General features: G+C 32.6%; 1 protein-coding gene across 1 annotated transcript in view; it reads left to right on the top strand.

Moving 5' to 3' along the window:
* The window catches only part of UPF2 (UPF2 regulator of nonsense mediated mRNA decay), a 102,072-nt gene that overhangs the window by 80,023 nt on the left and 20,692 nt on the right, over window positions 1-1,357 (top strand). Inside the window, exon 15 of the mRNA XM_004712631.3 lies at window positions 1,038-1,142. Within this exon, the coding sequence (XP_004712688.2) occupies window positions 1,038-1,142 (105 nt within the window). The remainder of the gene's footprint in view (window positions 1-1,037; window positions 1,143-1,357) is intronic.

Below are 1,357 nucleotides of genomic sequence, written 5' to 3' on the forward strand. Positions count from 1 at the left end.
TAATTTGTTCAAGTAATATAAAACAAATAAGAGATGAAGGGGGAAAAGTTACTGTGTTTGAATTTAGTTTTTTAAATAGGAAGTTGCAAAAATCTTAAGAAATTAAATCTTTTTAGGGCAAATTTTGAGAGCATCTCTTAACTTTGAAATAGAGAATTATGCATAAAAATTTCAAAGTCAGTATATTTGTGTGCTTTCTTGAAGTGTTGCCATTTTAGATATTAAAATTCTTCAACTGCTCATCTGTTGTACATTGGCGAGACAGGAATGACTCAACTTAAAAAAAGTCAATGCAATAGAAATTTATTGCATGCCTGCGCAAATGCTTATCCAATTATGCATAGTAAATAATAAATACGTCAGATTAAACAATTAATTATGACATACATTAAGATACTAGAATAAATTTGAAGTCCTTGGTTTTTTAGGAGGTATTGTTCAGTCATCTGGGAACACTGAGAAGCATCTTTACTTAGTATAGTGATTCTAAAACTTTATGGAACCATGTGGGGGTAGTTGGGGTTTAGGGGGTCAAAGAATAAACAAGTAGAATTCCACTTTGTGTTTCACACACAAATCCATTGGGGTTCTACGCGATTTTTTGTTTATAAAGGGATTTCAGCGGACTCAAAAGAAAAGTGCGAGCTATTGATGGGGAAGGAGAGGGCGCAGGAGTACTTCAGACCATGTGTTAGGATAAAACAGAATCGCTAACTTCGCAAAGACACTCTTCGTCTTTGGGCATGTCAGTTTTAATGTTCAGGAGATCCTTTCCTTGTGGAATTCAAGGAGGCGTTTCTACGAAGGATCTTTGTACTATTCGGTCAGTGGAAGATAGTGAAATGGGCTTTCCAGCTACTGATATTTAGCAGATGTTACCAGCTGACTTTGCTTAATCATTGTAGGGAGACTACCAAAAAAACACTTCAGGAAACTTGAGAATAATAAACAGTTATTCAGAAGTTATAAAATCTTTTTGAAACATGTAAAATACTTTTCAATGTGTTGAATGTTCCACTAATGTTTTATAATTTCAGGAGGGTTCTGATAATGATGATGATGAAGGTGAAGAAGAAGAGGAAGAGAATACAGATTATCTTACAGATTCCAATAAGGAGAATGAAACTGATGAAGAAAATAATGTATGTATAGAAAAAGTTGGCTGAAAAAGTTACTTTTTAAAATTGTGCAACATTTTCATAATACTTGGATTCTACCCATTGAGTTTTTGTTTCTTTCGATTATTGAAAATTATCTTTCTGGAAATTTACTTTCAGTGTGCTTTTCTTTTTTCTTTTTTTTTTTTTAATTAATCAATTTATTGGGGCTCATACAATTCATCACAATACATAGATCA

The sequence above is a fragment of the Echinops telfairi genome, unplaced genomic scaffold (genome assembly GCF_000313985.2).
Source record: "Echinops telfairi isolate 266 unplaced genomic scaffold, ASM31398v2 ScPeMD7_7473;HRSCAF=8511, whole genome shotgun sequence".
NCBI lineage: Eukaryota > Metazoa > Chordata > Mammalia > Afrosoricida > Tenrecidae > Echinops > Echinops telfairi.